This window comes from Mustela putorius, unplaced genomic scaffold, assembly GCF_011764305.1.
Source record: "Mustela putorius furo isolate JIRA1106 unplaced genomic scaffold, ASM1176430v1.1 tig00000174_pilon_pilon_pilon, whole genome shotgun sequence".
In the NCBI taxonomy this organism is placed as follows: domain Eukaryota; kingdom Metazoa; phylum Chordata; class Mammalia; order Carnivora; family Mustelidae; genus Mustela; species Mustela putorius.
The window spans coordinates 31,655,502-31,667,561 of record NW_025421304.1 but is presented as its reverse complement, the minus strand read 5'-3'; the positions used below and the strand labels follow the sequence as shown (position 1 = coordinate 31,667,561).

At 56.7% G+C, this 12,060-nt stretch overlaps 1 protein-coding gene across 1 annotated transcript in view; it reads right to left on the bottom strand.

Annotated features, from left to right (window-relative positions):
• The window catches only part of VAC14 (VAC14 component of PIKFYVE complex), a 98,309-nt gene that overhangs the window by 60,897 nt on the left and 25,352 nt on the right, over window positions 1-12,060 (bottom strand). The window contains exons 11-12 of the mRNA XM_004754040.2: window positions 6,391-6,535; window positions 6,060-6,125 (exon numbers count right to left, since the gene is read on the bottom strand). Coding sequence (XP_004754097.1) covers window positions 6,060-6,125; window positions 6,391-6,535 — 211 coding nt within the window. The remainder of the gene's footprint in view (window positions 1-6,059; window positions 6,126-6,390; window positions 6,536-12,060) is intronic.

Genomic DNA, 12,060 nt, shown 5'->3' with positions numbered 1-12,060 from the left:
CACTCCGAGCACGCCCCATTAGTATTCCAGGGAGTGGGGTCAGGACCACACAGAGTCAGAGCTGGACGGGACGAACGCAGAGCAGGCCAGCCGCGCTGGATGGAGGCAAGGAGGTGCCGGGGACGTGCCGGGTCCCACGGAGCGCGGGGCGGTGCAGGGCAGAGGCCTGCCCTCCCGGTCCTCTCCAGGCCACTTCCCACACCGCCCCTCCCCGGCCCCGCGGCCAGCACCACTCCTGCGGCATGGGTCCTGGGAGGGTGAATAGCCCAACAAGGCAGGTCAAGGTTCAGTGCTCAGAACCGAAGAGGGGAGAGGGGGACAGCCTGAATGACGCTGTGCCTCCACTTGCCTGGACCCCTGCTCTGCACTGAGGTCAGCTCTTGTGTGCTTTTAGATGTTCTGGAACAGACAAACCCAACTTCTGGCTCCTGGCGGTATGAGCTTGGGCAAGTTACCCTCCTCACACTTGGATGTCCTTTTAAGTCAAACTGGGGATAATGAAAAGCAGCCCAAGAGCACCAGGCCGAGCGGTCACGACAGAAACAATGTGCTCTGAGTAGGGAACCCGCCCCATCAACCTCGCCTTCCGCCCTCTCCGGTTCTCAGTCGCTTCCACGGATGCGGGGGTCTGAGCCCAGCACCCACTGTGGATTCTAAGGGCAGCCAGCAGTGGGGGTGCTGGGTGGGCCATCAGCTCTCAGAGCTGCCCTCAAAGGAAGAGATTGTAATGGCGTGGAAACCCCACTGCTGGGGCAGACACTGAGCGACGGCCTACCCCACTAGCTGCACCTGCCCCCACGCCGCCCCTGGGGACAGGATAGTGCAGCCCCGGCCACCCTGGACCCTGAGTAAGAAAGTGAACCCAGCAGGATGATCTCAGTCTGGGGCCTCTCTCTGGGGAGAGATCCCCTTGGCTAAGGCCTTGTTGCCACTAACTAAATCCCTTTGAAGCAGCGGACCCACGAGACCAGAGTGGTAAGAGTCCCCGGGAAAGGCAAGCCTGGTGAGCGCTCTCCTTTGAGAGATTGGAAAACCTCTCCATTTCTCCTAGGACCCAGACCATGAAAACATAAAATTCTCTCCTGTCTCCCCCAAAGTCAGCTGTGTCCCCCCTAAGCTCCAGGACGTGGCAAAAGTGAGAGCCACCCATTGGGCTCCCTGCTCCACGGGTCTACACGCTCCTCTGGTGTGCTGTGGGGTTGAGGACAGTGAAGGCCCCGGTCGCCCTGGACCAGGGTATGTCACAGCTCTCGCGGGGTGCTTGAAGAGATGCCCTCAATCACTGCCTATAGCCAGCCCGCCACACTGCCTGCGTGGGCCGGCCACACTCTGCACATGGCACATGGGCTCCGGACCTGAAACCGGCCCCTGCTGCCTGTGCAGTCCTCACGGTCCTACCCTGCAGGCTTCCATATTGACAAAAGGCTCATTCTTTTTTTCCGCTTGTACATCATGAGCCATCAACTCCCCTCAGCAATCTCTCCTCACCAATCCTTGGAGCCTAGGGGAGAGGAGGGGGGGCATTTCTCCCGGGACGAGAAACTCTGCTCTGAAGCATTAAGGACACCTCAGCTCCAAGAGGTGAGAGGACTCTGCGTGAGCTGGCTCTGGAGGCCCCAGGGGAGTGTGTGCCCTCTGGATCTCCATGGACCCTCAGGCTTGCTTCTGGGCAACTGGCTCAGAAGCCGCGGAGGCCCTCTGCAGATGATGCTGTCCCTCCTCTCTCCCCGGAGCCAGGGCAGCAAGCACCGCCCTTCCACCTGTGATGCTGCACACAGCTCACTGACTTGGGCTGGGGCCGCTGGCGGAGGGGGTGGGGAAGGGGAAGATACAGAGAGGGGTGCTGGTCCTACTGCTCACTGCCTTCCCCTTGGTCGTCCTATGGCTGGAGATGGACAATGAGCTCCCAAAGAAGCCCGCCCACCCGGCCATCCGCATGGGGTCTGTGCAGTCCTAAGACAGGCAGGGAGACAGAAGACAGAGGACAGAGGACAGAGGACAGAGATCGGCTTCTGTTCCGGCTTTTGCAGCTGAGCTGGGACAGGAAGGATGTGGGGAAAAAGCAGAGCCCACCTTCCTGATTTCCGTGTGTATCGTCGCCGTGTTGACAGAAATGAGTACCGGCATCAGAGGAGCTAGAACACGTGTTCACATGTGTCGTGTATTCTATACCCATGACCTCATTCAATACTCACCTGGGGGGCCACACCTAGGCGGGGGCCTCTCCCATTATTCTCGGTTTTCGGATAAGCAAACTGGGGCTCAGCGAGACCAGCTCATTGGCTCAAGTTCAAGGTTAACCAGCTTCTGAGTAATGAGCCAGGACCAGACTCTTGGACTGCCGGCCCCAAAACCCGAGTTCTTAAACCACTGCACTGTCACCTGGGGAGAAAATGTTACTGAAAAGGGATGCCACTCAACATCATGACAAAATTTAAAATACTGAAAATAAGCTTCATGATGAATAAGACCTACAAAAAAGGCTTGAAGGCTTTACAAAATGACTTACAGAAAAGGGCTAAGCCCTGCACCTGGGTGGGAGCGTTCCACAGTTTACCTCACGGCTCGCTCCCGGCACTGTATGTCCTATGGGTTTGGACAGATGGAGACCAGTGGATGCCAGCTTTACACCCCGAGGGTTCTGGATGCAGGCTGAGAGGCAACGGTGCTTGGGAGTGAGGACTCAGGGTGGTCCCAAGGCCCCTCCAGGACTGGCCACACCTTCAGGGACATTGAGAGGAGCCATCCTGGGGCTCACGGGTGGAGCTCGCGCAGGCAGCTGCAGGCTTGGAGGTAGCCGACAGCTGGCATCTTGCGGGCAGGGGAAGAAGCAGGCCCACCTCCCTACCAGGGTCTGGCAGGAAGCTCCGAGCACCTACATTCCATGCTGTGGAAAACAGGGTTGCATTTTCTCTTAAAAACATGTAATTGCATCTCCAGCTAATGGGAGGAGTTCTTGTCTGGTGCCAAGAATTTTAATTGGACACCTGCAAATTCTTTCTGACAAAAGGGATTTTCAGAAGAAGTGTGCAAGGAGCAGGCAATACTGAGGAAACAGCCACTTATCCTGAATGACGGAAAAGCACAATCAACTGAGGGGGCCAGAAGGGCGTGGACTACCGAACATCACTGGAGAAGAATTGAGTGACAATGACAGGCAAGACACCCCAGCAGGGCCACGTGCCAACGGGGCCACGGAACATGGTGGGTCTCTGAGGCTCTGCCCCTCCTTGCGCCCAGCTCGAGTCTCAGGAACACCTGGGCACACTCTTTTTCCTGAGGCCAGCGACTCTCACCAAGGGTGAGAAGCATTTGAGTTTATCACAATCAAACTGGGAGAGAAAAGTATTTGCAACGAAATGTCCCCGGTCCTCTTTGTGTATTCAAAGAGCTTCTTCAAATCGATAAGAAAACAGACAAAGGGTCTGGGAGCTGAAACTTCTGTAGGGTATCCCCAGCTCTCTCCACACTACCTGGAGAACTGTTCTGAAGAACTTGTGGAACAGGAGAAGGCAGCCAGAAATGGGGCTGCTGACTTACCAAACACAAGCTCCCTACCTCCCCGCGGCTCTGATGGCCGGGACCAACACCTGGGGGAACGCAGGCCCGATGGCTGAGCGAACGAAAGGACGGGCTTTGGAGTCACACAGATCTGGTTTTGAGTTTGGCCTCACACCTCCTATAGCTCTTGTGAAGGGCTTCACCTCCCTCACTCTGAGTTTTCCAAACTGGGAGAAGGAAACAGTAATTCCTTCCCCGCAGAACTGTCGAGGGTTCCCCAGATACCCCGAATCAAGCACAGTTCCTGGCACAGGAATGACTTCATCATACAAGCTGTGGTTAAGAATCATCCAAAACAGTGGGATAACCTGAGCTTGGAGGCCCCTCGGCTAGATGTAACACTGTAGCTAAATTCTGTTCGTGAAGGAATCTCCTTGAGGCCATCGATAGGAAGAGGCCTGTCCCCACCAGTCTGGCTGTGATCTGATTTGACTGAATGGGCTTTCAGGGTCTCAAACCTCAGGGAGCTCTGATGTGAAATCAGGGCTGTGTTTGGAAATACTGGGAAAACCCACCAAAGAGTGATTTCTAGATACCCCAGAAAGGAAGCTCCAGGAGAAGGGAGAACTTTGTGTTGTTCATGTTGTATTTCCATTGCCAAGAACACAGTATGCCCTCAAGGTTGCCAAAGAGATGGGTAGGGGACACTTAGGAATGGGAGCTGGTGAAGAACCAGGATGGGGCAGAAGCAGGACTCACCACCGATTATCCTGGCCGCCAACTCCCTCCCCTGGAGAGATGGGAAAGCAGGGACTCTCTGCTCCTGTTACGGCAACAGCCCCCCTTCAGCCCTGCGACTGTCCCCAAGAGCTGCTGCAATCCTTTCCCAGCAGGAGCCCGCAAGATATGCCCAAAGCTCCAAGAACATTTGGCACTTCAGCAAATCGAGTTTCCACAGCCGCAACCCGAACAGAGCTGTTTAATGGACTGCATCTCCTCCCGCTCCCCGTAAACGCACGCGCACACAGAAACCCGTCACGAGCAAAGAGCTGGATGGGATTAAACGACTCAACTTAAAGGACTGAAAACTCAGCTGCTTCCAGTGAAGTCCTAGGGAAGGAACCAATCAGCAAAGTTCTGCTCTTCCTTTCTGTACTGAAATGAGGGCTGTGACTGTGCAGTGAGTCACCCCTAACTCAGCCAGAACCAGGCTGTGTCCTCCCGGGCCCCACACTGCAATGGGGAGCAGAGGGGAAGGCAGAGAGACCATGAGTGCGTGTGTGTGCGCGCGCGCGCGCGCACGTGAGCGGGACAGCCAGGAGGGGTCAAGGGCAGATGCTCAGATCATCTGTTTTGGGTTTTTCTGGAAATGCGGAGTACCTCAGAGGACAGAGAGGTAGACACTTGCCTGTGTGCATCGCTTTTCAGCTCAGGTCCAAGAAAACAAATTCAGGCTGCAGGAAAACTACCCTGGGCCCCACACAGCCTGGTACCAGCCTCAGGCGCCTCATGCACACAAAGCGGGTGAGCGGTGAAACCCACCCCCGCCCCGCCCAGCCCCGCCCGCCAAGATCTTGTCCCCTCTCATGTTCCCAATGGGCAGTGTGGATTCCCATGGCCACCGCCTGATGGGGCACACATAGCTCTGCCTGGAGCCCACAGCTGCCCACAGCCCAGAAGGGGGAAGGAGAGGGAGCAGTCAAGGCCCACTTGTCCAGCATCTGACAGGCAGCAGGAGCTGGCATGGGGAGAGAGAAGGGATGCTATCCTGGCTGATGGCAACCCCCAGGGGCAAATCCTGTCCCTTGGCTGGGAGGCTAGGGAGTCCTGAAAAAGAACTGCCTTAGCCTAATTGCACAGAATGGAACGCCGCTGAGAATGGGTGGGGACAGGTGGGGGCTCCCGTGGACAGCTGAAGGACGCAGGACCCAGCTCTCTTTCCCCCTCTCTGGGCTAGCCTCCCCCTTCTGCTCTTGATGACCCCAGCAGAGCAAAGCTTAAAGGGATAATTTCAAACCAGAAGGCAGAATGAGGTCTGGGTGAAATGAACAGAGCCAGAGCTCCAGAGGGGCTCACGCTGTCGGCCCGGCACTCGGCATCTTCCAAGGGTCAGGTCACCCTCACAGCCATGTGCTGCACTGCCCCACTGCGCAGAGAAGGAACTGGACGGATAGAGTCGTGAAGCGATTTAACTCATAGTCAGGCAGCTAAGTGGGGCCAGACGTTGCCTTCGGGAGCCCAGCCCACAGCTGATATGCCCACCACCACATCCCCGCCTTCTACGGACCGGATCCCCCCGAGGCTGGTGTTCTGCCCATGCACTGAGCCGGTGCTCTTGACAAGGGCTAGTAGAGGAAGTCCTTGTTCCCGAAGCCAAGAGCATTAAACATGGCTTTCCCTGGAAGCAACGCACTTTACCAGATAGGAAGAGAGCAATTCTGGGGATGCCGATTTAAGAAACAACAGAACGAGCACCGCTCATCGACCAGGTCCCATCGGCCCTCAAAAGGGGAGGCCAGGCAGCCGAGCACAGACAGCAGGGGGCACAGGGGACCTACCTCGTCGGATTCATCCGATAGTGTCTGCAGCAGGATGGGGAAGAGGCTGTCAGTATGCCGGAACATCTGCAGAGCAGAGAAGGCAGCTGCCCGTCAGCTCCCACTGCTCCACCACTGGACTTAGCACGCACGGGGTCTCGCTACCCTGCACAGACCACCCCACGCCCTCCCGGGACTCCTCCAGCAGCTGTCACTCCTCTGCCTGGGGCTTTCTAGTACTGCACTGATCAGAAGCCTACCAAGCACGAGGCAGGCCCTGAAAATCAAGGTGGGCCCCGAAACAGGCCCCAGCCTGGAAGGGCCTCTGGGGCTGATGGGCCCTGGGACTCACCTTCCGCGGAGTCTTGATATAGAGGTGGTACAGCCACTTCAGGACGGCGATCCTGGTCATCATCCCAATGGCCATGTCGCTGAGGTGGCAGTTGAGGACCTGCACGATGCCATCGAGGTGGAGGGTGACTGGGGCCCTCTCGGTGCTGTGGGCAAGATTAGGGAGGAAAGCCAGGTTGAAGCCACTGGAGCTGGTCCGCCAAGGCCACAGCGCTGAGAACCGCACTCCACCTCCCTCTCCTGGGCGCGGTGGTCCGGGGCGGGCAGGCGGTACCCTCCCGGCATGGGGCCCCGAGGTCTGGCTTCATCCCCTCGGCCTTCCTCCTTCCTCTCTAAGGCCGGAGCCTTGACAACCACCCATGGGGGAAGAGGGCCAGTCTGCTGCGTGCGCGCCCGCCTCCCCAGCACGAGCCTGGCCTGGACAGGAGAAAACCTATCTGATGTCACGGACCTGGGCCCCATCAGCCCTCAGGGCATGGAGTCCAGACCCTCAGATGATAAAATCAACCAGTCCCGGGGAGAGTCCTGCAAGCAGTCTGAGGAGCCAACAGGCTTTTCACCAGGCAAACGAAGAACATTTCTCAAGTAAGGACAGGGTCGTGGCTTTAGGTCTCGCCATCCCCCAGGCCATTTGGCACGGGGCCTGGCTCACTTGAGAAGCCATGAGAGATGCCTGTGAAGCTGTAACTGAGCAGGGGAAGAGGCAACACAGCCTCTGCCTCTGAGAAACAGAGCTTGTTCCGACTGTGCTTTGCTCCGGCGGGACACAGGCTCCCAGGCCCAAAGCCTCACTGGTCTCCAGGGAGAGAGAAGCCCTGCTGAGCAGCTCTGAGAAGGCTGGGTGCCGCTGGCTCGGTGACGGACACAGTCCTCGGCCCCAAGGCAGAGGATGGAGTTCTTGGGGATGGGGACAGCACGGGCAGAGAACCTCAGGCTATTAGGGAGGGGCTCTCTTCCCATATTTTGCCCAGAGGTGTCATGACAGGTGCCACCCAGGGCTGCCTTTCCCGAGGACCCTGGCCAGGCAGGTCTGCTGCCCGTCGGTACAAAGCGGTCTCGCGTGGTATTTCTAGGCTGCTCAATTATTCATTTGCAGCAGGAACTCGATGCCTGCGCTTCCCTGATTCGCCCGCAGCTTCTCTGAAGCTCATTTGATGTGAATCCCTAAAGGGCCCCGCTCTCAGCTCTGGAACTGCTCAGCGGAACTTCTCTTTAGTATGGTTTGATGACTCCCCGTGGCGCTCGTTCCAGGGGTGACAGCGGGCACTCCTGTCCTCTGGTAGCCAGAGAGGCTGGGCATGCTGAGCCTCTAGCCGGGCTGCCCCTGAGATGTCCCCAGGAGTCATATGGCCGGAAGTTCTGGGGGCTTCTGAGAATATCCAAACATCTAGGATTCTTTGGAAGCCTAAGACAGATGGGGAAACTAAGGCACAAACAAGTTCAGGATGGCAAACACAAGTTCCCAGCCAATCTCTTCACCAATTCCTCTCTTACTCTGTCTGACAGAAACAGAATGTGAGCCACAGATGGAATTTCACATTTTCCAGTTTTGTACTAACAAGTAACAGGAAACAGGTACAATTTTAATGATATATTTTTGATCAATCTAACATACCCAAACAGTAGCATTTGAACATGGGATCAACATATAAATCAACATACATGACATTCATAGGATACTTCATGTCCTTTTCTGTGTCCTACGTCTTTGAAATCCAGCCCATGTCTCACCCCAACAGCACACCTCTGTTCAGACCAGCCACACGGCATGTGCCCAGCGGCCCCATGACAGCAGCTACCACCACAGACGACACAGCGCAGGGTCCAGCTAACGAGCTCCCTATGGCTTCCAGAGCATTCCTCTTCTCTGACCACTTCCTAGACACTCCTTACACTCCTACCAGTGACCAGGACTTACTGTCTCATCTCTAAGTCCTACTTTCCCCCATCCTGCTGGCCTCCTACCTGGTTCCTTCTGGCGTATTGTAGCTCTTCTCCTTGAGAAGCTGGAGAAGTTCCAGAAGCATACCTGCAGCCCGAGGCCTTAACGTGGGAGGAGGTCGGGAGGCTGTGAGGAAGGAGCGGAAGCTGCCCCGTCCTGGCCTCTTCTTTCCTCACCTGGTGAGCCCCCGGTCCACAGTGAGTCCCTTTCCCTCAAGTGCTGCAGGACACTCCAGCTGCCACACGGGGCCCAGGGTGCCAGGAGGACCCTGTGCCTTGAACGCCACCACCACTTTCTTAGCCGAAATGGAGCCCGTGGGAGCCAGGCCTTGTTTCCACTCCCCCGGGGGAGTCAGAACTGTACTGGGCAGTGAGGAGTCGTGGGGAGGAAGGCAGCGCCAAGCCCAGCTCCCTGACCTCCACCCTGCACGTCAGGCCCAGAGGGTCCCCAGTCGGGAAGCGGTAGCACCAGCAGTTTGAATGTGAGAAGCTGAAGTCTAGAGTGGCCTCGTCCACCACACTCCACCGCCTCCTAATAGGCCAGGCTCGGCAGAGTTTCCATTTCCAGAGATTCCATTTCCAACTGGCCCCTGGCAGAGGCAGCAGGACGGCAGCCCCTCTGTGGGCCGGCCACGCCCTGGCCAGTCAGACCTGGCAGCCCCACGTACCAGAGGCAGAAAGAGGTCATCACATAGGCTTTTCAATATATCTTCCTATCAGTACAGTAGACAAAGTCTCCGTGTGGGGTGACAGAGGAATCCGGGAAAGCGTGGTCTGACCTGTGTTGGGGGGGACGCCAGCGGCCCAAGGAGGGCTCCAAGATGCGAGATGGTCCCTGGGGCAGCTGGACTCCTTGCTTTACGGGAGTCCCTGGCTTCACTTCTGGCCAGCTCAGTGTGTCTACTGAGGGACAAAGCAAGGGCCAGCCCTCGGTGGCATCCCCTCAGGCGGCCCTGTGTCAAGACCAAACGACGAAGGATTTCATGGAGCTGGTGTGCGTGAAGTGGCACATTCTGTGCCCTGACATTCTCCGATCTCCCCCACAGCCAAGCTCCCCAGACATGGGCACCTTCAGATCGCGGGCAAGGCAAGAAGAGCACGGCTGAGAGGGACCTCGTGGTTCATGAAACTGGATCCTTCCATGCACGGATGAGACAGCACGGGACCTGCTCAGGGCCACGCAGCCATGGCCTGAAAACCTGTTCCCTTAGCTGGACGCACTCTGTCTGGGTCTCATGTCCCCTGGCTGGCTGGAGGGGAAGCTCATGGGACGCAGGCTCACCCCAGGGCACCAGGGAAACTGGTTTTCGTGCCCGGGAAGCATCCCACTAGCTGCCGAGGAGGCTGCTCTCAGCTGCTCGGCTGGGTGGGGCCGGCTGCTGTGTGCTGGACCCCCCCGCCGTATGTTCTGCGGGAAGCCGAACCCTGTGGGAACTCGGGCCCTTCTCCCAGAGGGCAGGCTGCATGGTGTGCTCAGCTGCTGAGCTGCTGCTGGCCTGGAGTCGGAGATGGGGTGGCCTCCTCTCTGGCTTGCCTTACCCAGAGAGCAGAAGGGAGCTCTCTCCCAGTTTAAAGCATATTTCTGTGTTGGTTCCAAAAAGTCTAGACTAGTTACTCCTGGGGGCTTCGGAGTTATTTCAAGGTGTCTGCAAAACTCCATTTCCACTGCGTGTTTTCTCATAAAGCATCTCATAACTCATGTCTTACACATATATGTACTATGTTTTCCAAATGCATGGCACTACTGTGGCTGTTAAAATACCGACCCATAAAATAATGCTTCTGATACTACTAATAAATAACGATAAATTCCAGTGGTTCTCTCTGGGAGGTGGCACTTCATGTCTGTAATGTCTAATTCTGTTAGTACCTTTGTATGGTACTCATATGGTACATCGCTAATCAAACTAGAAGAAAAGTTAATAATAAAAGATCATTGTTTCTGAACTCAACACTGGTTTTTCATAAAGTGTCTTTACACCTTCTTTTCAATGAGCAGATGCTAAAAGTTGGGAAGCACTGAATTCCAGATCTTTCTACCTGCCTTTCTGCAGCCAGCTATACCAGGAGACCTATGCCGAATGTCACGGAGGACACCACGGCCCTTGACGAGGCCCAGGGCATCAGAACGGACGCCGGTGCACACGGTAATACGTGTCCCGGGCTCCTGTGTCCAGCTCCCAGGCAGCGGAGTGAGGGAGGCTGACATGCAAAGCTTCTCTAACTCTCCCAGTGCGACCAATAAAGGTGGGCTTGGGAGGCAGACCGGCCTGGCTTGAGAATTCCAGTTTGGCCAGTAAGTAGCTGAGTGACTCTGGGCAAGAAGTTAAACTCTCTGGGCCTGTTTCATTTGTAAAATGGGCAGAATGATGAGGTTCTCATTATAGTAACTGTTGTGAAAACATGTAAAATGTTTTCCGTGGGCCAGGCACCATTCCATTCTCTTTACATATTCAATTCATAGGTGCACCACAGCCCCAGGAGATAGGTACTATCACTGCACCCAGTTTACAGATGAGGAAACTGAGGCAGGGAGCAAGGCCACCGAGTCAGGACATGTGTCCAGGCGGCTACACTCCACTGTGCAGAGGATTCGTGGGAGCTGTGGGCAGGCAGTAGGACTGGACAGTCACAGGGCGGTTGTGTGTCCTGGTGATTCTGGAAGGCGCCTCCTTGCCCAAGCGCAGTCCCCCTCTGGCAGCACCTACTGGAGGAAGCATGCACCCACCCTACTGTCCTCCGCTGCTGTCTCCAAGGAGTGGGGGGCCCTGGCACCTTGGCTCAGATTTCATGACTCTGATGCAGACCAGCAGGTGCCATGAGGAAATGGCCATTCGTGGGAGACAGCAAGCATGAGATGATTTGCTCTTGGGTTTTTAATTTCAAAAGGGTAGATCTGGCACGGGCTCCCCAGTGACAGGTATAAACCGAAGCCTGCTTCCAGTGAGGCAGTTCCAAGCCTTGGCGTCCAGAGCTGCCCTGGCAAATGGCGCCCCTGCCTCCTAAGTGAGGCGGCAGAGAGTCCTGCCCACCTGCACGGTCGGCCGGTGAGATCGGATCTGTGCCTCCTCCTGGGCCTCCCTTCATCTCACACTGCCACCCTCGTAGAGCAGGACAATTCCCTGCAGCCTAGACAACACTGACAAGTCTGCGACGGGCTCCGGTGCTCCTGCTGTTGCCCCTCCTGCACGGACCGTCCCTGGGGCTGCCAGAGGACCTTCCAAGTCCCAGGTCTGCATGCGGCCCCGCCACTTCTCAGGCAGGTTCCCATGGCCTTGACAACAGAAGCTGACCCCTCTGCGGGGTGCCAGCTCCCCGCACCTCCATCCACATCTCTCCCCCCAGCTCCAGAATCCAGGATCCAAACCTGCCTCCTTAACCGCCCCCAAGGGTGCTCAGGGCCACAGGCACAGAGCCCTTGACTGGCCACTCACACACCTGTTCCTCCTTCTAGCCCAGCCTGGGAAGTGCAGGATATCCTGAGTTGGCTCAAGCCCCAAATCTGGAGGCTATTCTTCCCCTCATGTCTCTCTCCACCATGTGAATTCGCAAATCCTGTCAATTCATCCTTCCAGAGGAAAAATCTCTCCCAACTTTCTCCGTGTCCTGCCGCCTCTTCGGGCGGAGCCTCTTCCCGTCCTGCAGGGTTGCTGCTGTGGTCCCCTAGCTGGTCGGCACTCGACTGACCCCTCCTCAACCCCAGCTCTACACAGCAGCCCCCAGATCACCT